The following is a 27482-nucleotide window of genomic DNA, read 5'->3' as shown; positions in this document are numbered from 1 at the left end:
TGGGCAGCCACCATAACTCTATGACAGCTGGTTACGTTCGCCAAGGAGGTTATGTTTTCACCTGTGTCCTTTTGTCTGTCAGCAGGAATACGCAAAAAATACTAAACCGGTTTGCACCAAACTTGGTGGAGGAATGGGGCATAGCCCAGGGAAGAACCCATTAATTTTTGGGACAGATACAGATCCTTTACTATGAATTTGAATTTTTTTTTTTTTTTTTGAATTTGAAATATACCCTTGTGTCACTTAAAATGTTGTAGAACGTAATTATGCAGTAGAATTACATGGCCTGTTTGGCATTCTTTTGGCCAAACCACTGTTGGTACAAACATGGAACAAAATCTTCACATTCAACCAATACACATGAAAAAGCAGAAGGAATTTTAAAATGCAAAACAGTGAATACATTTATTGGTTAGACATATGTTTAGAGCCATTACTTCAGCCCTTTGAGTTTAATGTTTCCTGTTGAGGTAACAACACTGAAACTGTGGCACCTCCTTAAGGTGGGAAGCAACACCTCTGTGATTAAATGGCCTTGTGGTTAGCAAAAACTAAAATGTCAAAAATATAGCCATTAGGTAATACATAGTTTACAAGAATTCAATTTCATACACAACTTTCATTGTTTAATGTCAGGATGTTACTGCTCTCAACTTGACTACGATAGAAAGTTGGAACTAAAATAAGTTGGAACTAAAAAAAAGAAAAAAGAAAACACACTTCAGTGTCTTCTCCCAATTTGCCATTTTAACAGAATTCCTAAATCTTTCCTCTCTGGGTTTCCATTCCTTCTCATTGAGTCCCTTTTTCAGTCTTCACTCTGTGGGCCATGAGTATTCACAACACTGAAGTATGTTTTTCTCTGACACAAACACACTCACATCTGCTCTTGGCTGCTTGTTACTTATATTATGGGACTTTTCTGTGATTTTAAATGTGACAAAATGTTTGTCTGTGCCAATGTGTGCCTCTCCTCTCCTCTCCTCTCCTTTCCTTGGCCAGGATTTTGTATTTTCTTTTTATTTCTTGGCTGCCTGACTATAGGACTCAGGTTTCCGGCAGTGAGAAGACAAAAAAATAAAAGAGAAAGAGGGTGAGTTGGAGGGTTGACTTCAGTAGCAGGTAACATTATGGCACATCTGCTTTTTCTTGAATACATCTCCTCTCCCGGTGTCTCTTTTTTTCTCTAGTTGATCCCTTGCTTTCTTTGCCTTTTAATTTCTTCTACCCTTCTCGCAATTTACCTACCAGCTTCTCTCTCTCACTATCTCTCTCTGTCTTTCTCTCTCACTCTGCGCCCAACCAACCACAGGAATGTATCTCGAGGAACGCCTGGCGAGACGAACTGGATCAAACGAGTTCAGAGCAGCGCTGGAGCCTGGCTGTCTCTTGCTCTCTCCCAGCCTCCATCTCTTCGCCTGCTCTCTTCTCGTCTTCCTCTGCACTCCCCATCCCGTTCCTCTGTCTCCTGTTCCACGTTTTCTCTCTGTCTCCCCCCCTTTAGGTCTCCCTCTTTCCTCCTTGCTTTCCTGCAAATCCTTTCCCTTTCGCTGCTCTTTTTCTTCTTTCTGCTCTCTTTTTTCTCCCTCTCCAGTCCTCCTCACTTTCCTTCTCCCTTTCTCTCGTCTTTCTCCTCTATTTCTCTGGCACGATAGAGAGACAAAGAGATCTTTTGAATGCCTTCGCGTGTAGGAGGTGGACCTCAAGGGAGGGGATCGTGTGGATGTTTGCCCTGTGTGCATGTGTGTGTGTTAGACTCTGTTTATGAGCACATATTAGAACCCTTTAGCCCAAAAAAGAAGGGAATGCAATTTGATACAAAGACACACACACACCTTCTCCACATCAGACAGTGAGCTGTGTCGTGCTCTCCACCCTGTCTGTCAGTCACTCAGGCGGCACTCCTAATTGGCTTATAATGCCCTTATTACCACAGACGGACTCTTTTGCCCCACCCCCCACTTCTGTCTGCTAGCCTGTTTGTTACTCTTCAAAACGGGCCATCAAGCATGGGGGTGGGTTAATATCTCTGTGTGTGCGCGTCTGTGTTTGTGTGCATTCATGTGGGGGTTAAGGGGTGGGTGCAGAATCAGGTCTCCCTCAGGGGCACTTGCTCAGGGATGCACACTCATCTTTGTCAGGGGGACAATAGAAAGCTGTGTGTGTAATGTGTGGGTGTACGTGCGTTTTCACAGACATCACGTGTAGGTGGTTTTGATCTCTGTTTGTGTGCTTCAGTGTGTGTGTGTGTGTGTGTGCATATACTGATGATGAGTGCGCGCATGTGTGCACGCAGATAATTAGTCTCATTTGTGTATTAGACTGGTGTCTCCTAACAGATTTCAAGGTCAAAGATCTTCCTGTCTTGACTTGAGCCTTGCTGACTGCTTATTAGAGAGTAGCTTATTTGTTAGCTAGATGCTAACAGACCTCATGTCATTTTATGCCCGTTATAAGTTATTCCTCTGTCATATATAGACCTCCATTGTTGTCCACAAACTATTAGAAACGACAACAGAGTAGCACCCTGTTTTACTTTATCCGTTGTGGATTAAAGCACTCGGTTTATCTTGATTAACTCCTTGGTAGACAGTGCAGATACCTGACAAACTTCTTCTGAGTTGTTTTTACAAGCCATGCAGGGAACTTTTCCCTGACTGCTATAACACACATTTTTCGTTATGTGAAGTGAATAAGTTTCACCTTTCCTCTTCTTTTTGTGTCTTGAAGGAGATAGCGTCACGGACTTCAGTTTCTCAAAATTGGCCATCTTTACCGATGTCTTTGAGCCAAAGTTATGCCTAAATTCCCTTTCAGACAGCACTCTCGGGCAGTCACTTGACCTGAATAATGCACACTCATTTGGTGATCGAATACATCAGGTTGTGTTCAACAACAGCACCGCCGTTTGATGTTTTCTGTTGTAAAATGTGAACTTGCAATGCATTGACAATGAACAGCTTGGGGGTGTCATGATGCAGGGCTCAACATCGTGATGACTGTCAGACATTGGCAATGGATTGTCCATGCATTGTCCATCTGCCCGACCCTACTTTGGACTGACAAATAGCTAAAACAACCAAGATCTAACCAGAGTTGAACCAGATTTCAGACCAAAAGCCCAGAGTATTTAACTTGTTGTAATATTGATTCTGACAATTAAAAGTAAGCTGGCACGAGAAAGAAGTACTGCCAATGCATTTATTAAAGCAGCATTATTGATTTTTATTGGCCACGCTCAAAACACAACATTGACATATCACTTCATAATGTTGACAAAGTTGGTATGGCTAACATCTAACATGTTAGCAAACAGTTGCTAACTACACAACTAGCAGATACAGTACAACACTAGCATTTATTTGGAGACCAATATTCACTCTCCATTTTACTCTGTTTTTCTCTCTATTACCTACTGAGTGAAATATCTGGCTCTTTGGCTAGTTGCTAAATTTGCTTGTTACCTATTTGGTGCTGGACAGGTAGCTTTTTTTTAGGCTTTTTGCTTATAATACCTTCCTGCTGAAACTCGAAACAAGGTTGATGAGTTAAGTTGTGGGCCATAAAACCAAAAAAATGAGCTAAAAGATGCTAAAATGCTTCATATAGCTGAGAGGGACTACAAAGTAGGGTGATCATTTTCTGTGGGTTCATCACCAAGCGTGACCCCTTTCACACTCTGCATTGATAATACAAAAATATTGATTAGAGCAGCTTTATCAAGATAAATTTTGCACTTCATCGTAATTTGTTTTGTTTACTCAGTCACCTTATGACAACAAATGACACTGTCAAAGGTTTTTTTTTAATGATTCATTTGTGGTTTAGGCTACTAGACTTTGTTGTTAATATGCTATAAAAAGTAATGGATAGGTAGGCTAGAGAATAGTATAATTTTCTTGTTGTAATCTTTATTCCCTTTTTCAGACTCATACCTTGGTCATGAGCAGGGCTGCAGAGCCAAGTTTGGCTTAACTCATATTGACCCATTCATAGCATCAGCAGACATAATTTTCCTGGGAGCTGCTTCGTAGTGAAAGCTGTGTGCATAAACTGGGAATTCCTCTTTCTTTGTCTCCATCTCTCCAAGTCTCTGTCTGCCTGTTTTCCTCTCTCTGTGTATAGCTGTCCAATGCCTCTTTAAACCACATGGCGTTTGAAATAAGGAAGTGGCCTGCCATCGTCTCATTGGCTGCTTTAGTGGGCTGTGGGCGGGTTATAGTCATTGCGACTGAGTCGGGGATAAAAGCCGCGGCAGTTTCTGAGCCAAGGCAGGCTGTGAGTTTCCAGATGATCTCCCAACGGTGGACACATGCAGACACACACACACACACACACACACACACACACACACACACACGAAAAACAGTGTGACAGCTCAACAGAGATGAGTGAGCTGCGTCTATGTGTGGGTGAACGGGAGGAAAGTCAACAGAGATTAAGTGAATGTGGAATAGAAATGGAGGGGGGGGCGGTATAGCTAGCTCCAATGAAGAGCTCAAGGTAGGACGGCAAAAAATGATGAGAGATGAGAACAAGACATGAGAGGGGGAAATTGGAGATGTGAAGGAGCATAGCAGAGATGGAAAATGAGAGCAAAAAGGTTGAGATGGAGGATATGTGGCACTGGAGGAAATGTAAAACACTGAGAAAATAAGGGAGGTAGGAGGAGAGATGTACATGTCACAGCCAGAATGAACGAGAGGGAGGACGGAGAGAGAAGGGAGGAGGGAGAAGGGGAAAGGTACATGTGACACGGAGAGAAGGATAGACGAAGGGGGAGGAGGAAAAGAGTGGCGTATGTCAGCTAGAGAACAATAAGAGGCGTTCATGACACGTCTCCAGGGGTATCGACTAGACATGTTCCTCGTAATAGGAGCTAAAATAATTAATAACTTCCACTCTCGCTTTCTTTCTCTGCCTCTCTTTCTGTGTCGCTCACACCGACATAGACACACATTGACTCTCTTTCTCTCTTGACATACAGGAATCCATTCAGACACTGCACATAAGCACATTAACACATTGGTGTGTAAACAGTAAACAGCAAGTAAAGAACAACCTGGTTGTCTGGCTGATTCTGACATTCTCTGAACATAAACCTCCTAAATTCAGATCACACAAACTACAACATAACCTATAGCTCCTGTGTAATCATGCACTACTAACAAACCGCCTCCTCTGAAAAACACACTCATGCACACACACACTATTGAGATGGAGAGACAGAGACAGAGAGGGAGAGTCCTGTTGTAATGTTCACTCACATGAATAAGTGATGGTGTTAGGAAGCGACAGTCTGGGTGGGAGGGCGGTCGGGCAGTGGGGGGTTAAGGGTGTGTGTATGTGCATGCAGACACTCACACACACACACACACACACACACAAACACACACAGACTTATTTTTTGCATGAACGGTTCCTCAGGACCCCAGAACCAGCGCTCTGGAACAAAGCCCACTGCTGGTGTTCCACAGCGTTGGTGGTGTGTGTGTGTGTGTGTGTGTGTGTGTGTGTGTGTGTGTGTGTGTGTGTGTGTGTGTGTGTGTGTGTGTGTGTCCGCAGCCATGTGTGCGTGCTCATTGTGTTTCATGACGTGTGTGACATGCGGATGTTTATGGCCTGGGGGCATGAGGGGAGAGAGTGAGTAGGAGGAGAAAAAGGCAGAACTACAAATAGGGAGGGAGCAAAGGACCAGTGAGGAGAAAAGGGTGGAAAAGAGAGTGAGAGAGAAAGACGAGTGTATGTAGTCATTGAGATGTTGAAAGCGAGCCGCAGGCAGTCTGTGTGCAACCCCCCCCCCACCACCACCACCTCGCCACCCCTCTCTTTCTCTCTCACTCCTCTTTGTGAGCCTGGAGAGCAGATAAAAGCTGTCCTAGTCTTGAGGACAATAACAGCCATCACAGCTTTGCTGCAGTCATTGTCGCCTACCTGCCTCCTCTTGTCTTTGTAGCATGAGAAAGTGTCTCCAGCTTTATGTTATCACCTGCTACAAACAGCCAGTGAATGTCTTGTATAGGTGCTGTGGTGCTTCCATCTGAGCTAAGTCTTACAAACCTTTTACCGCGTTGTACTCGGCACATAACCCCCTCTCACACACAGCTGCAACATTGCAGGGTTCAGTATCTGAGTGAGATACTTTCTTTGCTCTTATATAATGTATATCTCTTGCATGGAAAGAAATTCCATGTTGTGTTTGTTCCCCGCTTTACAGTACAGTTCTGGACAGAAGAGGCATTTTTTCTTTTCACCATGGGGGGCAGCACAGCTGGAGAACAGGAGCAAGCTGGATAAATAAGGATAGCACAGAAGAAGATGGTTAACACTATCTCAAGTCTAACACCAGATGTCTAAATGTGCAGTGAAATGATGAGTATCACAAAAAACTACGTTATAGCATTTTTTTTCACATAGTTCAATATCATTATATAAAATAATATGAATAGAGTTAATTAATTTGTTGATGTAAAACATTCCCTTTAGCCTACAATTCCCCAGTTGTAGATTCAGACCCAGAAAAGTGACAAAGAATGATATGATCTGCAAACTGAAAATCCATATAAATGAATTTATAAGAAAAAGACGAGAATAAGAAAAAAATAAACAAAAATCTTGTTTATTTTATTAGGGAATGGGTCTCATTGCTGGTGTTTGAGAATGTATGTTTGCTCTTTGTTTTATTGCATAGGGATGTTTCAGGTGATAAAATTAGTATTTGGTATTACATATTTATGTTAGAACAAGTAATCTGCAGAGTTAACAATATACATCACCAGTCTGCTTCGTGTCTGACTTTAAAGACGCCTTGTGGAGTTTTTGACCACTAATAGCACAATGGAGCAATGTTTTTGCAAGAGGGTCCCCATTTTGTTTATATTGTGCAATTGAATGCTCGTAAGGGACATTCCTGCTGCTGGCTTCTGTCTTTTGATATCAAAGGAATCAAAACAATAGAATTCAGTATGTTTAGCTAACTCAATAAACACTGCTGTGTCAAAGTGAGCTGTCCATTCCTAAAGGACTGCCATATAACTGTTTAGAAATGCAATTCTTAATCTGCCTTATTTCTGTGGGGAAATTGGTGGCTAATATGTTGTCATGAAATTTCAAATATTGGCAATGTATTGAAGTGTATTACTCTATGTGCTGACTAGAAAAAATTGCCAGAGAATATCAAACAGAAAATTAGCTCCCAGATTTGAGCCATCATGTCATACGTACAGTGGTTAGCAACATGTAGAAGTACTGCAGCTGATTAAGAAGTGTATAGGAAGAAGAAGGAAAAATGCAGTAATTAGCTCCCATGTAGCAATACGAAACACACAACACAGAAAAGCAGAAAAGACGTTTAACTTGTAGTGGTCATTCGTAGAAAAATCTGTTATTATGAGCCGCTCAAAGGTGTGAATCATTTTCCAGTAAGTATATGGATGTTAAGCAGGGCAGCAAGGTTAAAAAGCATTTATCTTCACTCAACCTTTTCCACATAAGTAAAATTGATCCAAATCAGTATGCATTACAACAAGCAACAATAATTATCTGAAGTGTAACTTGATTTGGGCTTTTGACTCACCTATCAATGCACTACCATTGTGTTCTTGTGTTGCATTTGCTCTGTGGTGTTTGCAGGCATTATTTCCATAGCTCAAGGCTGGCCTTCCCATCCTGCTGTACTAAACCCCATCATAGCCTACAGTGTGTCTATTTTTAATTTGTATGGTGTGTGTGATTTGTGAAGTTAAGGCTCAGTTTTTTGTGTTGAGTGTGCACACTATGTGAAAGTCTGCTGCACTAAAAGTATGTGTAACCTATATCATATTTGTTGGTGTGCGTGTGTGTGTCCGTGTGTGTGTGTAGCGACATTAGCAGATGTGTTGGCTGGAAGTCATTTATATGGTAATGATGTCATTTACCTCTGAAATGCATCTTCCTCAACACTGCCAAATAGGGCTTATCCATACTGGTAAAGCTGTGTGTGTGTGTTTGTGTGTGTGTTTGTGTGTGTGTGTGTGTGTGTGTGTGTGTGTGTGTGTGTGTGTGTGTGTGTGTGTGTTTGTGAATATGGATTTTCTTTTGGAAGGATGGTGTGGGGGTGTAACACCTGTATCCTGTAATATATCAAGATGAATTGTATCTGCAATTGTGTGTGTGTGTGTGTGTGTGTGTGTGTGTGTGTGTGTGTGTGTGTGTGTGTGTGTGTGTGTGTGTGTGTGTGTGTGTGTGTGTGGGTACAGCAGTTAGGTTACCTTAAGTTGATAGGAATGTGAAATTGCCATGTTTTGGGGAAATGCAGAAGTTATTTGTCCAAAGTGAGTCAAAGCCTGCAGCTACACAGCCTCACTTCCCTTTTGCTGATGGGCAGCATTGTGCACACACTTACATAGCCATTACACAAACACACATAAACACACACGCACACACTTCACATATTTATGTGTATATCAATGCAAGAAAAACAGATGATGTGAACAGGCAAAATGCGATCCAAGATTCTGAAGACAGTTTTTTTTTAATATCTTTATAATCACAGTGCTTATGGGCACAGATGACATCACCTTTCTCAGATATGGCAGCCACAACATATACCTGTTTGTTATACACATACACAGGCACACACATTTACCTACAGCGGTCCTGGGGAGATAATGAAGATGTGTGTGAGCTATGAGCTCTCATTTTTATGATGGACAGACAGCAGGAAGCATTCCTCACTGCAGATTTGACCCAACAAGGCCCAGAACAGCACTCACCCTCATTAGAACACCAGCACGCCACCACCCACCCTCGTAAAGTGTTCATATATGTTTGTTTGTATGTGTGTGTCCAGGCTGCCAGCCTCTTGCTGGTACCCACAGGCCTGGAATAACCACACAGAGCTTGTCACTTCGGCGATAACTATCATTAACACACTGATTACAGGTCTCAGCATCTTAAAATAATACATACACACTGGGGCAGTGGATCAATACTTGCTTGCTGGGGTAATGATGGGTCTGCCTGCTCTGCACCGATGAGAGAGATGATGCATTTCACAGGATGGGATAGATGGAGGGAGAAAAGGACTGAGTAGGGGATTGATAGTAAAAAAAAAATTGGTTGGAGGGGAAAGAAAAATGAATGAAGAGTAATAAAGGGGGAGATTAAGAGGGCAAGTACAAGTCTGTTGAATTTGGTATAAAAAGTACAGATTACGTGAGGGGAGCCTGAGTGACCACACACATATAAACACAGCAAACACATACACAGAAACAAAAAAAACACAGCACATAGTTGTTTTTGCATTCAATGAAGATCACTCCGCCATGAGATGGGATCAGTGGGATGAAAGAGAGAGAAAAGGAGAGGCAGAAATACATAGAGAGGTCTTGATAGATTAGTCTTTCTATCTGCTGGCTCCATCATGATTTCTGCCCTGAGGCGGAGTGGTAAACAAACACACTAAACAAACACACTTCTGCTAACAATCACAAATATCCAAAGTGTTGCATTTTATAGATGCAGAAACTACAGTAGTACAATACTACACCTGTGAATGATAACGCAAAACAATTAGGATTTCTAAGTGTCTGAAATGTCCGTTTTCTGCTCACTGTAGAGTACACTACCATGTGTCTAGTATACAAGGAGTAGTAAATGAGTGAACAAGTTATTTTGGACACAGCTATAGTGACTACTTGTGGGGGGTAGTTAGCAAGCTGGTGTAAGTTAGCTGGTGAGCTAAAAGCTATAGCCTGCCAAGCTAGTTGGTTTGGTAACTCCCAGTTAGTAAGCTTGCATTCTCTGTTACTAACCAGCTCCAAGTTAATAAGTACAACTGCTAATAAATTAACAAAGTTTATCCAAGAGATGTATTTGTACCATTGACTTATGTCTCACTACTGAAGACCATGCCACTCTCTGTCAAGGATAAGTTTATTCTACGGCAGAGTGGGGTTATGTAAAATAAAATGGTGTGAGACCAATTCCCATTTGGGACTCTGAGGTTTGCTATTCTCTCAGAAGTCAGCACAGTCAAGCCAGTTTTGTTATAATCATATATCAAAATTGAACAAAAGAGTTGTTGCAGAAGCTCAATGTGGATATCCCAGGCCTGTGTGAACGGATCCACTGTTAGTCGCAATTCCATTGAAATGAATGAATCTCATTCTTAAATTAAGTTGCCATTACTGTTGGTCTAATCGGACCATGGTACAAGTGGAAGATGTCCCATTCCAACAGGTGACATATTAATGTAGGACTCAGCGAGGTCAGTTGAGCACATTCAGCGCCCCATACAGTCCTGAGAAGAGGTCTTATCAGGCTACATACAGCAAGTGAAAACATTTGCTTGGGTCTACCATGGGTGTTTAGGGGCTTTAAAATATGTATGAGTTAACCTATAAAAAAAAGTTTTATGTTTCACATGGTTTTGAATACTTTCTCTAACTACTGCTGTTTCACACACAAAACCTTGGCTGACGACAGGATCAAGTGACTTGGCCATTAAACATAGAATTTAAAAAGTACAATGTTCCACCTGAAAAGTAGTGCAAATTCAAGTTAAGTACTTGTACTTGAAAGTTTTAGTCAAGTATAGTTCTGCCACAAATGAACTTTGTTATTGTCCTCCTCATGTGAGTACAATGTCAAACACACATAAAAGTGCAGCGCCTACACATACAGGTTTACAGGTATGCTACCTTCCCCATATGGTACCCCATTATAAAGGACATAAATTATCGGTGTGTGTGTGTGTCTGTGTATGCATACTTGGATCTTGCATTTGTTGCGTGACTGCATGCATACTGAGTTGGACTTTGTTCTTTCCAGGTCTAGTTGAAATGTGTGTTTTGGCTATGTAAACACATGCATACACACATATTCAAAAAATTGCACAGAGGCAAGGCAACAGCAGTCTACTACTGCATGACCTAGTTATGCACACAGAAAAATTAGAGAATGAAGACAGCCAGGAAGAATGAACTGGAACCATATTATTTTATTCAAACAACATCTTGCTGGAGTCTCATCAGTTGATGAGGCTGAAGTGATGAGGCTAGATGATTAACTGATTGGTCATTTCACAGGAGATTATTTGATTATGAAACACGGAGTGGGAGAGTCCTGCAGCCTGGGTATACAAGAGACAGAGAGAGCGGAATAAGGAGATGGGTGTTGTGACTCAAGTTAGTGGGATGTGCTCTCGTGTGGCCATCGATCTGCACGACTGAGGACATCTGGAGCACAGAGCACACACGCTTACACACACACCAGCTCAATGGGTTCATTCCTCCCATAAAGGCGCACACACACACACACACACACACACACACACACACACACAATTGCACCTCCCCATTCAGCATGTCTCCTGGTCAACACACACACGTAACACACACTCATTCACACTGATGCGTATGTGCAGCCACTGAGATTCTGGTGTTGCTGCCAAGTAGCCATCAGGGCCCCTCCGCTGGCTGCCACAGTGATCTGTTACCATAGCAGCCGCCCTCCCTCACTGTAGCTCTTGCTCACTCGCTCCCTCTATTCCCCCCCAGCTCAGAGGCAACAGTGCAAAGAGGGAAAACTGGTGAAATAGAGGGAAAAAAACGTCCATTTCTGCTACTAGTGCATCTTTGAATCTGTGTGTGTGTGTGTGTGTGTGTGTGTGTGTGTGTGTGTGTGTGTGTGTGTGTGTGTGTGTGTGCCTGTGTGTGTATGTGCCTGTGTGTGTATGTGCACCAGTGCGCCCTCACAACAGGCTCTGGCAGTGGCAGAAGCCGACTGGATTTTGGACGCAGCCAATCCTATGCTCCCCTTCTGTGGCACATTACCTGACCGAGCCAATCAGAGGAGCCACTATGAAACACACACAGATATACATATACTGTACGGTCACACTTCATACTAATACTATCATTACACACAAACATACTTTGTTTTTGGCTGCAGATAATGGAAATGGCTCCATATGAGGAAACACAGGTGAAAGCCCTCCCACAAATTTTTCCACCTGTATCTCATCTTTTTCATTCTCTCTTGGATATCTCTCTCTATTGCTGCCTCTCTTTAATTCTGTCCTCCTCTCACCTTCTATCTGTTTCTTGCTTTGTGTTTGATGTTGCTCATGTTGAGTTTTTCTCTTTTGTTGTTGTGTCCAGGGAGGACAGGTGTTGGACACAATCTGTCTCTATCTCTCTCTTTTGCTTGCTCTCACACAGAAACCTACACACACACAGCTGTCAGGCCCCTCCTGGTGACCATCTGGCCATGAAGCTAGAAGCCCCCCCCCCCCTTCACTCTTTCTTTCTCTCCACTCTTTTCCTCTCTTGTTGTGCTAATCTTTTTTCATATCTGCAGTCAGGACTCAAAAGCAGTGGCTCATAAACTACGTATTTGATTACTTTCCCATGCAGTATGATATGGAAAGTATAACAGACCTTCCAGACAATGAATGGCCACCTTCCAAAGTGACCAACCGATCAAAAGACTAGCAGCCACTGGCAAAAAGGACTAGCACAAATGTCCTGATCAAAATTTTTTCCCCTCCCAGTCTGAGTCATTTAATATTGAATTGCTGCTGATATGAGTCCCAATTTAATCTTCCTATTTTCCTACATAATACAGCTGAACAGTGGACATTTAGCCTCCAGTAGACCTACAGTTTTATTACTGAACTCAAGTTAGTTTATGTACTTCTGGCACTGGTTTAGGTTTGAATCAAGAAAATTTGGCTTGCACAGCTTCCCTTTAATGGTTTGTTCTAGTATTTTCTACATTGGCCCATGGTGGTTAGTAAAATATAAATAGAGAGAGGAGAGTCATTCTGTGTCTGTTGTGCCAAGAAAGTCTGGGCAGGATTTGTACAGCTTTTTTTTCATCCTCAGCATGAACAAAATACTGGAGGTCAGACACAACTAACTGTTGGTTGGAAGTAGTAGCAGCTGTCCCCAGGAGTGGGGTAAGGAAGAAGTAATATAATAAATATTCAATTGAAACATTAAGAAAGGTATCCATACAGTGCATAAGATTTTGTTCAGTGTGTTTGGATATTTTTTCCCTATTGTCTCGGTTTGTCTGGTTCTCTCTTTTTACTAGCATCCTGTCAATCTAAAATAACTGTTGACCTGGGTAGCATGTAAGCACACGTGCACTAATACCTCCATCACATGTGGTGTTACCAGCAGCTTCTTTTCACCTGTCACCTGGAGGGTGTACAACCTACAAGGCTTACACTCTCCCACCTGGATTGTACTTCCATCCCTGCAAGTGCCACAGCCAACCAGCATTGTCACTAGTGCTCTAACAAGGACATGATCCCCCCTTGGCTTTCCACAAACAGCAATGTTATTTGTTTGTAAAATAATCCTAACTCCCTCCATTTGACATTTTGCTGGATTTTCAACTGCATCCCATGGTCTTCATTAGCTGATGGAGCTTTTTCAGTTATTTTGGTGTTGGCTCAGTTGTCATCCATTGGCGTTTCTTTGGAAACAATAGCATCTCTGGCTAATGCTAAATTAACGCAATGTCAAGAAACTGGGAAGAACAGGAAAACCTTCCATTATTCCAGTTTGGGAGTGTTTATGAAGTATGCGAAGATGGTTACCACTACTGCTAGCTATGCAATCATACTATATAAATAGCCAAAATTTGCTAATTAGCTAGTCTAGTTTTGATTTGGTCTTAAATAAAAGACTAGACAAGCAACCCAGTTCAAAAACCAGAGGCATCTTTTTTTGGACATTTTCTGTCAACTGACTGAATTTTCTACTGTCTCTTCATTTTACCCAATCCATGAAATTTAAGTCTGCTGAGCTGATACACCAGAGAAACTAGTGAAGACTGAAAGGATATTATGACATTGCAAATAGTTTCTCAATCTGGTTTTGTTGGGTTTGTTTTACATTTCAGATTTATATTACATTGACATCTTTCATTGTCATTTAAAAAAAAAAAAATCCAAATATGAAATCCTTTTTCTGATATTTTCAGTATTTTTGTATGACAAACTCTGATCATATGGCATTGTCTTCCTTCATATTCAGAATAGGATGGGAGTAGCTGTACAGTTTGTAAGGATTGCCCGTTTAGCAGACTGTATCAACGAGTTTGATTTTTCTTTTTCTTTTTTTTTTTCTTTTTGTGTCGTGATTACCAGACATCGAAAACTTTTATTCCAAGTTTGTCGTGCTAGTATCAAATCAGGAAGAACAATAGGGGGTTTCATTCACACAGATACCACATGATTTTATAAGGCTCATAAGGCAACAGTTGTTACTGCTAGCTCTGTGATTTCATGTCTTTTAGCATTTTTTTAAATAATCAGTGTCCCATTTTGCAACAGAACACTGTGATTTCACCATCAGATGCAAAATAGCCCCAAAATCGTCCTTTAGCACTGTTTAGTTTTTTTCTGTTTTTTTCTTCTGTTTCTCCGTCTCCTCCTCTGCTGTGTAGTTTTGTTTGTAGCTGCTGGCTGAGCCCATGTTGTTGAGTAAGAGAGGGAGGGAAAGGAAGACGGTATGGGGTGGGAGGGGGAGAAAGAGAGAGAGAGTTAGAGAGAGAGAGAAAGAGAGGGGGTGGATCTGTTGATTTACTAAAGACTCAAACACGACAAGTCTCCCCTCCCACACACCCACTCACACTTCCTCCCTCTCCTCATCTCTCACTTTTCCTCTCTCTCTCTCTCTCTCTCTCTCCCCCCACCCCCCTCCTGGCGTGATGGTACAGCTCCAGAAACAGGAAGGAGCCGCAGCTCTATAAATAGAGAGGAGCTGCTCAGCCAGGAACCACACACACACACACACACACACACACACACACACACACACACACACACACACACACACACACACACACAGTTTCCCCTCTCCTGTCCCCTCATTTTCTCTCTCTCTCTCTGTCTGTTGCTTCTCTGCTCTCTCTACACTTTATCTCTAAAATGTAAACACTCAGACACACTCAAACACAGACACACACACACACAGAGATGCACACACAAACATGCACACACTCAAACACAGACATGCACACAGTCCTTGACTCGGATGATAATTAGTTGTGCGTTCAGTGCTAATGGTTTCTAAATATGTCTGTTGACACACACTGCTCCTTATCCCCCTCCCTTTTCCTTTTTTCTTTCTTTCACTCTTTCTCTCTCTCACTCTGACTAAAACACATACACACACATTAAGGTCTCTGTTATTGAGTTATGGGGTTGGGGATGGGATGGGGATGAAGAGAGTGGATGGGGAGGGGAAAACTGATGGTTTTCTGTGGCCACTAGGTTTTTATGTCAGGTCAGCAGGTTTGAAAGTGCTGATGGCACACGTACATGTGCGTGCTCACACTCTCTCTGAGTGCACATACAAACACATAATGTAAATATGTGAGAAAGAACTGCAATAAAACACATCACAATAGTGTTTATTTTGTGTGTGTGTGTGTGTGTGTGTGTGTGTGTGTGTGTGTGTGTGTGTGTGTGTGTGTGTGTGTGTGTGTGTGTGTGTGTGTTAGTCTTCTACCTGCCTCTGTAGGGTGGTACAGATACTGAAAGTTGTCTGATATCACCATCTCCCTAACAACTGTTAAAATACATTTCTCATCTTTTTTTTTTTTCATATAAGAGTACATGGATTCTTTTTTAAATAAAAACGCCTTTTTAGTCACCAATATTTTCCCACAGTTTCCCTTATTATCTGTTGGACGTGACATGCAGCCTTAAAGAACTAAATTGTCAAGAAAACACAAAATATCCCAACTCAGAGCAATTGCTTAAGAATATCAGTATGTTTTTAAGTATAGTTTTATTTTGGTTTAAGGATAAACAAATATTCCTTACATCTGCCAGTGCTCTGACTGAAGAACAAAACTGGATTCATTTAAAGAATTGGAAAAGCGTAAAAATTTAAGGCATTTATTGTGTTGAAGGCTAGAAGTGTGTGTGCATTCAAATCAGGGGTGTATAGGCCCCCTGTGTACAGGAGGCAGACTGGCAGGCGCTTTGTGTCTCTCTCACACACACACACACACACACACACACACACACACATACACTCTACTCTGGGACGGCGGCCAAATGGTTCTTTTGTTTGTACCTTCCTCTTGTCACTTGGAATTTTCTGTCCTTCACTCCCACAGACTCTTTTTGTATTCTGTCCATCTATTGCTCAGTGTTCAGGGATCTGGTCAGGAAAACTAAACAGTGTTGTGCCTAAAAAAAAAAAAAAGAAAAAAAAAAAGGCTGACAATCAGGAAGAAAATCTTAACGTCTTACACTAATAAAAATAATGTGAAGGTGTGAGAGTAGAGTGCTGCACAGGCTAGAAATTGTGGGCCTAGTCAGAAGCCCAAATCCAGTTTTTAACATGCAAAACTGACCTTTTTGCCTTGATGTGAGAAGAAGACAAAGACACAGGCTAGCAGTTTCCCTCTGTTTCCAGTCTTTATGCTAAACTAAGCTAATTGGCTGCTGGCATCAACGAAATATTTACATACATAAGAGTGGTCTAAAATTTTTCATCCAATTCTCAGCAAGAAAGCACATATACATACTTTTCCTTTTAATGTCTGAACCTTACACAAACCTGCAGTCTTCTGACAAATGTGGCCCAGCACCAGGCCCAAATCTCTCTCTACCAACAAGTGCATTTAGGCTTTGGCCAAGTTGCAGACCCTTAATGCCTGGATCATTTACAGAACAACCCTTCTGCCGGGTTTCAGTGTCTTGCTCAAGGACACTTCAGCAGTATGGGTGCTTGCTGACGTGTGCCTGAACCTGTGTCCTTGAGATGAAGGACAGACTCTCTGACTCTCCTACATGTTTCCTTTTTTGATTTACCCTCCTACGTTCCTCTTTTTTTTACTGAAATGAGTAGTAATAAAGTAGTACGTTTTTAAAAATGAAAAATCATAATAGCCAACTGAAAAATAGATATTTTTAAATTGATGTCAGACTCTGTCTCGATGCAAGCCAAGAACAAAACCCTTTTTACACTTCACCTAGGGTCACATACAGAAAATGTATAAAGGAATTGTGAGATATCATAGCAAACACAGACTCCTCATGGCAACTGCTCCTGGTTTCTTTTGAAATCAGCCAGACAGTCATTCATTGAAGTAATCTCGCTACACTGTCACTTTTCTGTAGAGGAAATTATGTTCATGGGATGTGAAGCCATGCTGCAGCTTGTTTAGATGCTGGAACAGCCAACAAGTATGTCAAGCATTATGTCTGGTGAAATAATTCCTTAAAACAAATGAATTCAAATAAATTTTCCAAATGAGGTTCAAATAAGTCTAAACTGTTTTTGTGGTAGACCTACAGTTGTTTGAACACAACCTCAGAAATGTGTCACTTTGCAAGGACAATCTTGTCGTCATGTCTAAGAGACCTTACATCTAAACAGCTGCGTTTGCAGGCAGGTTATGGTTGAAAATAAGTGGATAAATACCAGAGATTTTTGTTATACCCCATCACCACTACTCTCATAAACTCACACACACTCACTCACATGCAAACACATTTACTTATTAAAGAATTGTTTGATTTAATTGACTCATTTCACAGTCTAGTGGGCCAGACCAGGAACAAGTACACACACACACACACACACACACACACACACACACACACACACACACACACACACACACACACACACACACACACACACTCAAAAGCAAGGTCCATACTGGCCTGCACCAGGGAAACCAAATTAAATTTGGCTGATTACAACAGATATTTTTATTATATTTTTGTCTATTTGTGGTTGTGACTGTTTGTAAAATTGGAATGGTGCATATAAGATTTGATTTGGTCCTTCTCCAAGAAAATTTGATTTTATTTGACTAAAAACTATGCATTTCACATGATTTTGGGCCACAATCGTTACCATATTTAGAAAAAAAAACAAAACAGGTTGTTGTTTTTTCATAGTACTCTCAGACATTAGCAAGAAGAAAAGTGAAACAAATAGGCTCTTTGCTGATGTAAGCGCTGTGTCCTGAAGTAATCTTTCATATATTCATGTATAATCGCATTGTGCGTTGTAAAAAATAACAATAGTAAAACAAGGCTTATAGTGAAGCGATTTGAAATGTGATTTTGTCATCTTCTCATAGCCATTTTCTCTTCACTTTCTCAGTGGGTGTTGCCACTAGCCAGCTGACTGAGTTACTGTAGAAAGTCGATTCCTCTCTTACTCTCATTCCTCTCTCAAAATCATTTTCTCTGACAGTTAGCATTTTCCAGACTGTCCTTTTGAGCTCATCATCTGTGACAGCTGTAATTCCGGGCTGTTTGACAGATTTTCTTCCTGGTTCATTTCTGCAGTAAAGATGTCGGGAGATGTTATTAACTAGTTTTCAGTCATGATGAATTTATTTCTTCCGTAGCAGCAAAACACGTTGCCCCAGCTTTCAGAAACGCCTGCAGGATAAACTGAGCCAGCAAAACACATTCAGGGCTGAGCAAATCTGAAAGACTCACTACTTGAAAACACTCTCAAGCCTAGCAACATTAGGACTACAAAGAAAAAGTTAGTGGTAGGCTCTCCATTCAAAAAGAATATCTGATATAATGAACACGTAATTGTCTTTTCCTAAAATATAAGATGACCCCCACTCAAACCTAATTTCCAGGAAAAAAATCTCTTTATTTGAGCCAATATGGTATCCCTTCTCTCCAGAGCAGTACAGAACTCTCAGTTTGTCTTATAATGGAAGGGAAACCCCTCAATATTGATGATAATTAAGTACATGTAGATAATGATTAAGGTGAAAGAACTTTTTCCCAACTTTTCCTTTTGGCTATGAGATCACAAAATCATTGATAATGATATTAGTCAAGGCCCAGTATTGGCTTAACTTCACTAAACTCAGTGGATATGTCCCACATTAGGTTTTATTGTTAACATAAAAGCTCTGTTTGCGAGACTTAAGAATGCTGAAAGAAGTGCATGTATAAGCCTGCTATGTCCGTGTGGCTAACTCTATCTGGTTAACTACTTTCTCTTGGAGGGCGGTCATCACCTGTAATGTGCGTGTTTGTGCGTCATAGGGCTACATCTTGACTATTATTGGCAGGACTGTCCCCTGCAGTCAGAACTGAGAAAAGAGTGAGGAGATGATGTGGCGTTGGGAGAGGCAGGATTGAAGGAGAAAAATTATGGATAGAGGTAAACCAGAATAGGAAAGGAGGGTGAGAGGAATGGCTGCATGGCAAGAATGAAATATATTGCAGTTAATTTCACAAAGGATGCATATTTTTTGTGGCTTTTGATTAGATTTACTCCAATTTCAGTGATTAATATTAGTAGGAATACGTGTTTTTTTATACAAGTGTAATCTTATAGACAAAAGGTTTCCATCGGTGACTGTTATCCTCATATTGAGAAGTATATCTGCTAGATGCCTTCACATTTAGTTTGTAACATAAAAAAATACCCCCGTTGTGCAAGTGTCTTGAGATAGACATGTTCTTTTAATGTTGAGACTTTGGTTTGAATTCGATTTGATGCTCAACCTTTAAAGAGAGGGAGGCAAAGGAAGGAGAGAAGAGGAGGAAGGGTGGTAGAGAGAGAGTAAGTGAGCGAGAGAAGAGGAGGAGGAGGAGGAAGAAGGAGGATGCAGCGCACAAAGCACCAGAGCAGCAGGTTGCTATAACAACAGCACCTTAGTGGTTCCATCTCTGTCTCTCTTCTCTCCCTCCCTCTCCCTTTCTGATCACCCTCTCATCGTTTGCTCCCTGCTGTCATTTGGCGCGTTATTCCTTTCCATCAAGCCACCTATCTCCTCCTCGCTCCCTCCTTCCCTCTCCACCCCCCCTTCATCTTCATGTTCTGGTAGCTCCTCCACTCAAAGGAAAAAGACCATCTGCCTGACAAATAAATCCCTGCTTCCTCCTTGTGTGTGTGTGTGTGTGTGTGTGTGTGTGTGTGTCTGTTACCTTTGTCTCTCTGTATCTTTGTCATTCTCTCTCTCCCTGTGTCTGTTGTGGGAGCAGACTGAGGAGCAGTCAGCAGGTGTTTATGTCAAAGAGTACAGACAGAGATGCAGGAGGAGAGAAGAGGAGGCAGGGTCTTGTCTTTGCTCTTTTACATCCTCTCATCCTTTTTACTCCGATGCTCTTTTTCCCTCTGCTCTTGAGCACTCCACCTTGATTAAACTACTTCAAAATTCTTTGTCTCTTAGTCTCCTGCCTCAGATTCTTTCTCGCACACATGCACACACTCGTTCCTCTCAATTCAGTTCTCTCCGAAGGTATTTTATTGCCTTGATTGTCAAACCAATAAAAATATTGTCAGGTTCTGTTTGCAGTGCCTGACAGGTATATTACTGTAATTCAGAGTGTTATTAGGTTGGTAATTGTACTAAAAGAAACAAATGATTAATTAACTACAGTTAATAAAAAGTATTTTGTACCAGCTCACAGTTTTGTCATTCATCCTGCCATGTTCCCTCAGGCTATGGCATGCTGACTCATACGGTGCTGAGCAGACAGAACCACCATCCATCTTTTTTTTTCTATCTGAACATATTTTTCTATTTCTTTGTCTCTGTCTCTATATTCAGTGTTTTATCAAGAAGGTTAAACTGGTAATGATTTCTTTATAGGTGGGTGTGTATGTCAAACCTCTGTGTACATGTGCACGTGCATGCATCTGTGTGGGAGGGTGCTATAGTTCACACCACCTGGATAATTATGGGAGTTTTTATAGGTGGGCTTTGAAAGGCGAGTCTGTTATTATCAACATGAGTCACTGGTATTTAGGGAAAGCCTGTAACACACACACACACACACACACACACACACACACACACACACACACACACACACACACACACACATACATACACATACACCCAAACCCAAACCCAAACCCAGGTACAGGGGACCTGAATGATTTAAATCCATCGTTTGCAGGACCACACACACAAACACACAGAGTTGATGAAGCCATATCGTGACAGTGGAGAAGTGTGTTTTCCTCTGTTTTTCTCAGTTGTTCCTGTTATGGGCTAGAGACCGTGAGAGCCACAAACACACACACACACACACACACACACACACACACACACACACACACACACACACACACACACACACACACACACACTCTGTAGTTTTGGCTGTCAATACTAATAATGTTCATCATGCCATAAAGATAATTAGGCTGACTGTCAGTCATAGTGGAAAGCAGAGGGGAAAGCCAACCGGACAGCCTACCCAACAGACACGCACACACAAGCACGCACATATTCACACACTGGTAAACCAAGAGTCAAAAAAAGGATGATTTGTGTTTTTTGTGTGTGTGTGTGTGTGTGTGTGTGTGTGTGTGTGTGCTCGCGCCTGCCAGCTTGAGTGGGTCCACCTCAGGGTCAGAATACAATCTGAATATATTTTGTCTGTTGTTCCATCTGAATAACAAAGAGCTAAGTGTGCATTTGCACACATACATGTATCAGTGGTGCTGCCTTCGTGTGTGTGTGTGTGTGTGTGTGTGTGTGTGTGTGTGTGTGTGTGTGTGTGTGTTTGACTCTTGCGAGAGCTGAGAGCATAGATTTCACAAAATATTTAAATATTTTACAGCTTCTCAGATCTTTTTTTAATACACAAAGTTGTTTCATATGTAGATCTGTACTGTATATGTAACTTGCAAGCTGCTCCTACCAAAATGCATTCGTGGGTCTATGGATTTGGATGAATTGTATGCGTAAATTGACTGAGAGGATAAGATAGATAGGTGGTGTCAATTTGACAGGTTCAGTCACATAGTAATTATTAATAAAATTATTATTTTTTCAGTATGTTATCCCTTTTTTTTCTCCTCCTTTTTTAAATTCACATTGTGCATCTTCATTACATGTACTTTGTAAGAACATTGATGTATTTTTTGTTTTGTACATTATTAAATTAAGCTTTAATTGAGTAGCCCAAATCTGCCGACACAAATTAATTTTCAAAGTCCCTGTAAGAATATAAATAGAATGAAATAATACTGTATCCATAGCATCCATGCCTTGTACAATAAACTTAATGTGAGCCTTTACCCCTGATTTTGATGCAAAGATCATCCTTTGGTTATGAATCTGAAACTTGGGCACAGATTGGGGTCGGAGCACAAAATTTGTACCCTGGGAACCTTTCATAAATGAGGTCCCTGCTTCCCATCCGTCATTTTAATATCATCTATCATTTCTATGCCAACTTCATTAGGGTTTGAAATTAACAGGAGTTAGGAATGAAATTGAGATTGAGAGTTTATTAAATTGCACAAAAATTGCTGATAAACCTCAATTTTATGCACTTTCTGCTTTTTTTTATCACAGTTTAGTTGCTGCTATGTCCCATTGTTAACCTGAATCTACTTAGCTGCCAATTCCCTCACTAACTACTTACATAACTACTAACCAGTCAGTTACTTACATACTTCGTACTTTCAGCCAAGCATTGATAAAAGTATCATTGTTGCATGGAACCGTGAGACGTGCATCATCAATCAAACAGAATTGTTAGGTAATTTTAAAAGCTGGCCCCCTGCTGAAATTTATATATCAGAGCTTTCTAAAGACCGTTTTCCCTGTCAGTACTACCCTGTGAGAATACTGTTTTCAAATGTATCCACTAACCATAGTGTTTTTGAAAAGTACATTTTTGGTAATTACAAACATTTGGTTAGTGTAGATAAAAGGACAAAGTGGTGAGAATTTCAGATTTCTCATGTGAGCATGGGCTTCCTTTGTTCCTTTCCCCAGTTTCTGCCCTTAGCTTTGCCTTGTGTCTTTCATGCTATGTCTCAGTTTCTGTTTGCTGTCCCGCCATACCTCCTCTCCTTTCCCACCCAGGTCTATGATAGTGATTACAGTAACTGCCATCCAGCGTTTGTTAGCACCCTGTTGTTATCTCGTCTGTGCCACGGCAGAGGCAGTTAGGTTTTGGCTAAGAATGGGGTGTGGATTTAGATGGGGCAGCTCAGTTGCCCATTGGCTAGTGCTAATGGAGAGAATACTATATGAGCTGTTCCTTTGATCTTTCCTCCCCTCCTCAGAAAACCTGGAGTCCAGACCTACTAGGAATGCTCATTGACAGGACTGCTAGTCTTCTCATTGCTTTGCCCCATCTTCTACTTCATGTTAAAGAAAATGTGTGCTTCTCCACACGTGAATGTGTATATAGTGCACAGGATATGCTCCATGTGAGAACTTAATGGTGTGATCATTACTTCAGCGATATTGAGTCTGTGCTGAAAGAACAATTGATTTGACTTGGTTATTTTGATTTTCAGCACACCTCTTGCCTTCTCACGACAGCTCTTGATGTGTGTATAGAGGAAGCAGCCTGTTGCCTTATTGATTTGGTATCTCATGTTGTTTCCATTGTTAGCACCCTGAAGACAACAGAAAAAGTTTTCATATTGCTAATATTTCCCATCTCTGGTGCCCCTAATCTCAACCCTAATCTATTTTCTTTTCTTTTCTTTTCTTCTTTCAGCTCCAGGAGACTGTAAAGAGGAAACTGGACAGTGCAAGATCACCGCTCAATGGAGACCAGAATGGCATCTGTGATGGAGGCAGCTACTCACCGACCACCAAACGGGTACGGAAGGAGGGCTCTGGTGGTTTGGACTCACTAACAGGTCTCCCTAACAACAACAATAACAGTGTACCACCCATCTCTCCTCTGCATCACCAAATGGACATTAAGCCTTTACTCGGCGGGCCCAACACTTCCACCGGAAACAACACTACAAACAGCAATGGCAACCATGTAGGCCGGGCATCAGATGAGCTGGGGAAGAACGGGGGTAGTCATCTACCGGACATGAAGCTGAATGGCTCACTGGACCTGGAGGACAGCTTCGGCCTCCTCAAAGACCTGAAACAGGAGCCGCTGGATGACGGAGGTGGGATGGAGTCTTCTGATCCCCAGTCTCTGTCCAATCAGAACAAACTGTTTTCTGACATCAACCTCAATGACCAGGAGTGGCAGGAGCTGATCGATGAGCTGGCCAACACTGTGCCAGAGGATGATATGCATGACCTCTTCAATGAGGACTTTGAGGACAAGAAAGAGGCAGAGTTTGGCAGGCCGGCAAACAATCAGACACCGGGACCACAGGAAGCAGCCGGGAATACCACAGCACCTGGAGGAGGGGCGGCGCCAGCAGCAGCCCTGCCTCCTCCTCCTCAGCCTCCACAGGGAGGTCCACAGGTTCCCATAGGCTCACCACAGGTAAGTGTTAAGAGGGTCAACATGATGACCTATGGCTATATTAACCCCTAACACTGCCCTAAGTTGTGACTAGCTTAGGTGATTCAGTCACAGGTGTGTCCTTCAGTGTATTGTTTCTAAATGACTAATACATTAATAAAACTTTAAACTAGATGCACAGAACAAGAAACAGACAAACTTGAAATACTTATATGGTGTGTTGGGGTTATAATGTAATAATGTTTTATCAGATAGCTGTGAGGTATTTTGGTATTAAACAGTATGACTTACAGCAACACTGAAAAAAATCTCTGAAGTTATGAACAGATTTTTGTGGATATTGCAAGGGCTTTACTAATGGGTAAGTGTCACTGACCTTTTATTCTAAATGGAAAGCAGAATTGGTATTTATTTTTTTTAACCAAAATATCACTCAGCAATTCCAAAATAGTCCAGCCAGGTAACTAAACAGCAATAATATCTAGATAAGAGTTTTTATATAAATTGTATATAAATTTATTAAAATAATGTGGATCTACAATTAGACTGAAGACTGAATTTTTGGGAAATACCCTTTTTGTGATTTTTCGGAGAGTGAGATGAGATGATCAACTCTCATGTCTCTGCTGTAAGTATGCAGCTGAAGCCCAGAGGCAATTGGCTTACTTTAGCATAAAAATGAAAACCAGGGGCCAGCCTGGCTCTGTCCAAAGTTTAATAATAAACCTTCCATCATATTCAAAGCTATCTGATTAGTAAGTTATATCTAATTTTTTAAATATGTACACAAACAGAAATGTAAAAACAGCAAGTTTTGAGTGCTGGGGCAGATGTGTGCTGTAAGTATTTCTTGACAAACATCGGTTTAACCATCCCTTCAGTGATTCTGTGCGGTGTCTGTGGCTGAGCTCACGCTTTCATATCGGTCTCTGTACAGTCAATATGGTAACAAACCTTTAACAGTGTCTTAATTAGAAAGCTTTAGATGTGTTGATAGGCGTATTTTTGAACTTTAGTGAGAGACAGGTTAGCAGGTCCTCCTGCTGCTATTCTTTATGCGAAGCTCAGCTAATCGCTTCCCAGCATTGTGCTTAACTATTCATAAATTGTAAGAGCTGATCGTACATAAGTCTCATTGGATTTTTTTGTGTTTGGACTCCTCTCCTTAGGTCCGACCATCATCGTCAGGCCCTCAGTTTGCCACCACTGCCAATGGAACACCTCCACAGCAACCTTTGCAGCAGTCTCCAGCTGTTGCTATGGCATCAGGTTCACCATTGCACAACTGCGTGGCTCGTTCCCCTCAAACCCCAACCCAGGCTCAGACACAAGCAGTCTCTAGGCCTGGGAATGGATACATGATGAATCCGGGCCCAGGGGTCAATCAGGCAGGAACAGGACCCGGATCGGCTGGGGTTGCCCCTGGAGGTCAGCCTGTAGGGCCGGTAACACCTGAACTTTCTCCAGCAGAGCAGCTAAAAGCAATGGCTCAGCAACGTGCTAAACTGCTGCAACAGAAGCAGCAGCAGCAACAAGCAGCTAACTGGTCCCCTGCAGGCGCTCCAACAAGTCCCTATAACTCTGGTCCCTTTAACCAGGATAAACCCAACAGCCCCATGATGTACCCACCGCAAGCCTTTAACACACCACAGGGCCCTTTAGTGGCTGGGATGGCCCCCAACAATGGGCCCAAAGCCCCCATGAGCAACTACCTCCCTCACAACCACATGAGCATGATGGGGCAGCAACAGCCAAACAGCATCAACCAGAACACCCTGTCCAAACAACAGCAACAACAGCAGCAGCAAACAGCAGCCATGTTGTCCTATAGCAACACCAAACCGCTGAGTCACTTCAGTGGCAGTGGTGTGGATCACATAGGCCAGAGAATGACTCCACCCATGGGAGGGAACAGTCAGGTTAAGAACCCCATGATGCCTCCTTACATAGGTGGTGGAGGAGGCGGGGGCCAAGGGGCAGGGCCAGGGCAGACCCAGGGGCCAATTCCGGGACAGACAGCCCACCTGAGTGAGGAGCAGAAGAGGATGTTGCTGATGAAGCAGAAAGTGTTGAACCAGAACATGCCCTACAGCGCCATGCAGCCACATGGACAGGTGAGGGATCTGATTGATGTTCCATTGTCATTTTTAATCAAGCTGGCTTAGCAAAGTTGTTGAATTGCTGAATTGGTGCAGCTCAAGTGTAGTGCAGTGCACTGTTGGTTCCGGTGTTTTCCAGGAGAAAAGTTTGTAGTTCATCTGTAGCTTGAGCTATGATTCCAGGGTCATTCTTCAGATGAAAACAGAGAGCAGGCACTGTTGAGATGATTGCCATGTTCAAGGGTGGTGTTATAGAACACTCAATCTATGACCTTGGGAGGAGAACAAAAACACCCTGTAGTTTTTGCTTGTCAATACATGGGGAGCTATATGAAACACAGGCTGTCCACTGGAGGTTTTCTGCACACAGAATTCCCAATGGCATTGGTTCAGAAATAATAATAGGAGCTAAATTTATTTAAACGGTTAACTGGGAGAGATTACAGAACATGGATTGTTGTTTTATAAAATCTTCCAGAGGTGCAGCCAGGGAAGGTAAAATGGCGGTAGTTGCCCCAGCAACAAACCAGGGCTGGGAACAGGCATAGGAAAATGGCCTGTCGAGAGTGTATTGATGCCTCTGCAACACTAGCAGCACTGATAGCCCCCACCTCCCACTCCTCCTCCCCCAGACACACAAGCGCATACACTCATACACCACGCAAAACACCAGAGCTAAACAGCTCCTTTGCTCATATCCCCAATCTGTCACAGCTGACTGATGGCCGAGATTGGACTGCTAAGCCAAGCTAGCTGCTGTCATTACAGAAAGCCCACTCTGGGCAGTTTGTTTCACGAACCCAGCGACCAGCACAGCTGACTCTAAACGCTGCAGTGGTTCAGCCAGGTGTCAGGTGTCCTTAATAATCCACTAGACAGAGGATGTTAAGGAGGTGTGGGTGGACTATACTTTAACAAATAAACACACATACAAGTCAAATTCACACTTGTGTGCTTCTTCTCATGGTGTTCCTCATTATCTCAGGGCTATTGTATTATCGTCGACAGAAAGTTTGTGTGCCGGTGTGTGCATGTGTGTTGATGATGCACTTGTCAATGTTTTCTTCTCCTCTCTTTATCACCCTGTCTCTCTCACTCTGCCTCCCTTGTGTTTATGATATGGCTACAGTCAGTCACCTCCTCCTCCTCCCCTCTGGTGATCTCTGCGTCTCCTGTCC

General features: G+C 42.1%; 1 protein-coding gene across 1 annotated transcript in view; it reads left to right on the top strand.

The window, feature by feature from the left end:
• maml3 (mastermind-like transcriptional coactivator 3) overlaps positions 1-27482 on the top strand; it is a 105567-nt gene that overhangs the window by 27927 nt on the left and 50158 nt on the right. The window contains exons 2-3 of the mRNA XM_040147143.1: positions 23486-24226; positions 25375-26319. Of these exons, the coding sequence (XP_040003077.1) occupies positions 23486-24226; positions 25375-26319 (1686 nt within the window). The remainder of the gene's footprint in view (positions 1-23485; positions 24227-25374; positions 26320-27482) is intronic.

The sequence above is a fragment of the Xiphias gladius genome, chromosome 15 (genome assembly GCF_016859285.1).
Source record: "Xiphias gladius isolate SHS-SW01 ecotype Sanya breed wild chromosome 15, ASM1685928v1, whole genome shotgun sequence".
Taxonomy (NCBI): domain Eukaryota; kingdom Metazoa; phylum Chordata; class Actinopteri; order Istiophoriformes; family Xiphiidae; genus Xiphias; species Xiphias gladius.
This window is presented reverse-complemented; position numbering and strand designations above follow the sequence as displayed.